Below are 2494 nucleotides of genomic sequence, written 5' to 3'. Positions count from 1 at the left end.
CCCTGACTAAGCTATTTCACCATAAATGCATCACGACTTTGCTGGTGGCCTTTTTATTTTTTGGCCCTTGTTCCTCAAGCAGCACTAAGTCAGAGTTTTAAAAAAAACGAGTCAACTCAGGAAAGGTAGTGGTAATAAGATATTGTCCCTTGTTTGTGGAGATAATTTTAAAGCATTTGGTGGCACTTTCCACCTTTATATACTCTCCCTGTCAACTCTTCTCATTCTCTCTTTCTCCTGTGCTGCTCAGCCACACACACTCTCCATACACTCTTAACTCTGTGCATGCAACCAGTTGTGTGTGATGACAGACCAAGATCAAACCATCAGGTTAAAAGCAGGCGGGGGGGCTTACGGTCTTAGCTGCCCTTCAATTGATTTCTCTTTAATTCACCCAATTAATTCAGCATGTTTAATACTCGCCTGTCACTCCAATTAGGCTCCTCCTCACCTGGTTGTGTGGAGGCCTCATAAGGGAGCAGTGCTCAGAAAGCAGCTCTGTCCGGCTCTGAAGAAGTTTGAAGTCTTCGTCGTTGGTGAGCCACTTCCTCGTCATCATTCTCCTCAGGTACACCTGGAGAGCAGCCGGGAGGAAGCAGTGAACAACCCCAAACGTATATATAAGACTTTTTATTCAATGCTTTTACAACATTTAAGGGAGGTCATCAGGGCTTTTGACTGCTCTGTTTTAACATCCTCCAAATTAAATGACAAAAGACGTGGTCTGTAACTAAAGGCAGCAATTTGAACATAAAATCATTAATCAATTAATCAGGGAAATAATCAGAAAATTAATTATTTGTTTTTCTCATCCGAGTCGATCACAAAGCAAGGTAGAGGAGGAGACGTAGAAACCTTTTTACACATCTATGTAAACAGGAGTTTAGACGACTTTACTGCATTAACTGTATTACTTCATACCTGTGACATAGAGTGTTATTTAGGCCTGCAGCAGGTCAATCTTGGTCACTTCATTTATTGCACCTTTACTTCTGATTTCTCAGAAGTACAGGTGGAAGTGCAATGTTGGTAAAAGCACCACAAAACCTCTCGGGCGGGCAGCCAGAGTGGATCGTTGGATTCAGAAACCGCTGTTTGTGTCCAGTTTCCTGCAAACTGCCAATGTTGGTTTAATTTAACCACAACCACAAGCTTTGTCTGACCTACCCAAGCATTGTTTGTGCCAAAAGGTAAGTAAATCTTAACCATAGCGGTGGCAAATCAGGAAACCGTCACATGAATCATTTTTGTAACTGTCATTTGTGACCGTTTCGGGAGGCAACGAGAAATGAATCTCCTGCTGATTGTTTTGCAAATAAGTCACAAATAACCTGTTTTGTCTTTTAGATTGGACCACTTACATCTTACATCCTGTTTTCACATCCCTGAACTCGCTTTTGTATGATATGGTAAGATTATGGTAAGTGCCTTGCTTGAAAACATATCTGGTGTTTGAGAATAGAGGTTCACGAGAGCAGGTTCACGAGAGCAGCTTCCCCTTTTTCTTTTTCCTCTTTTAAAAAAACCACAGCAAAAAAATGGCCACTCTCTGAGTGAGGAAATACATCGGCGAAAGCCGGAATTGAGCTTTCACCTATGAGACTACTTTTGTTCACTTTACTGTAATTGTACCTTGACATCCTCCTTGTACTGATCCTCCAGTTCCTCCATCAGCTTGACAATCAGCCATTTCACTTCTTTCCTGAACTCTTCCACCTCAGCCGGACAGGCATCCTGGTAATCCTCCATGTGCAGCCTACAGAAGGAAAAACAACAGGAAATGGAAAAACATCACAGACAGAAGCTATAAAGTGATATTTGAGTTTTTGTAGAGCATTTCAGAAAACACAAGAACTGAACTGGTGTCTAAACTTTGGGCATTGTACCAAAATTAGGTGCTTTAATTTTAAACCTGATGGTGGCGCTAGATAAAAGGTCAGGGAATCATCAGAGTCATTAGAAATCTCCCTCTGAGTGTCTGAATGTCAGTTCAGTAGCTGCTGAGGTATTTCAGTCAGGACAATGCCATCCCTAGAGACGCCAGTGAAATGCGTTTTTCCAGAGACAGTCTCCAAGTTTTTGAATAATCAGAGACCGCCTTGTGTGTCTTTGGCTTTATTGGCCAGTGATAGAAAAGAAGGCAGACAGGAAATGGGGGAGAAAAGGGGGGAGTACAAAGCAGAAGGCCAGCTGGAAGTGAACCAGTGGCGTTAAAGTTGTGTGTCCCGAAACCACTTGACTACCAGGGAAGTCTAAATTAGTCTAAAAGAATCAAAGCTGGAAGCCTGACAGGATCTCAGTCATTTTATCTCTTACTGTTTTTACACAGTTATAATCCAGACATATCTATATGATATCCTGACAATCACTGCAGGACTTTAGGTTCAAAAAAGAGAAAACAAAAAACAAACAAATTAAAAAAGGGGAAGTGAGTCAGACCCCCAAAAGGTCAAAGTCACCTCTGATAATAAATTAAAACCAGATAATAATAAAC

The 2494-nt window shown here is 41.4% G+C and overlaps 1 protein-coding gene across 1 annotated transcript in view; it reads right to left on the bottom strand.

The window, feature by feature from the left end:
* The window catches only part of exoc3l4 (exocyst complex component 3-like 4), a gene marked incomplete in the record, with an annotated part of 29753 nt that overhangs the window by 10597 nt on the left and 16662 nt on the right, over nucleotides 1–2494 (bottom strand). Inside the window, 2 exon segments of the mRNA XM_035673295.1 lie at nucleotides 452–574; nucleotides 1633–1756. Coding sequence (XP_035529188.1) covers nucleotides 452–574; nucleotides 1633–1756 — 247 coding nt within the window.

This window comes from Morone saxatilis, unplaced genomic scaffold (assembly GCF_004916995.1).
Source record: "Morone saxatilis isolate NCDOM2014 unplaced genomic scaffold, NCSU_SB_2.0 Contig3, whole genome shotgun sequence".
NCBI lineage: Eukaryota > Metazoa > Chordata > Actinopteri > Moronidae > Morone > Morone saxatilis.
The sequence above is the reverse complement of the archived record's forward strand: the minus strand, read 5'-3'. Positions and strand labels throughout refer to the sequence as shown.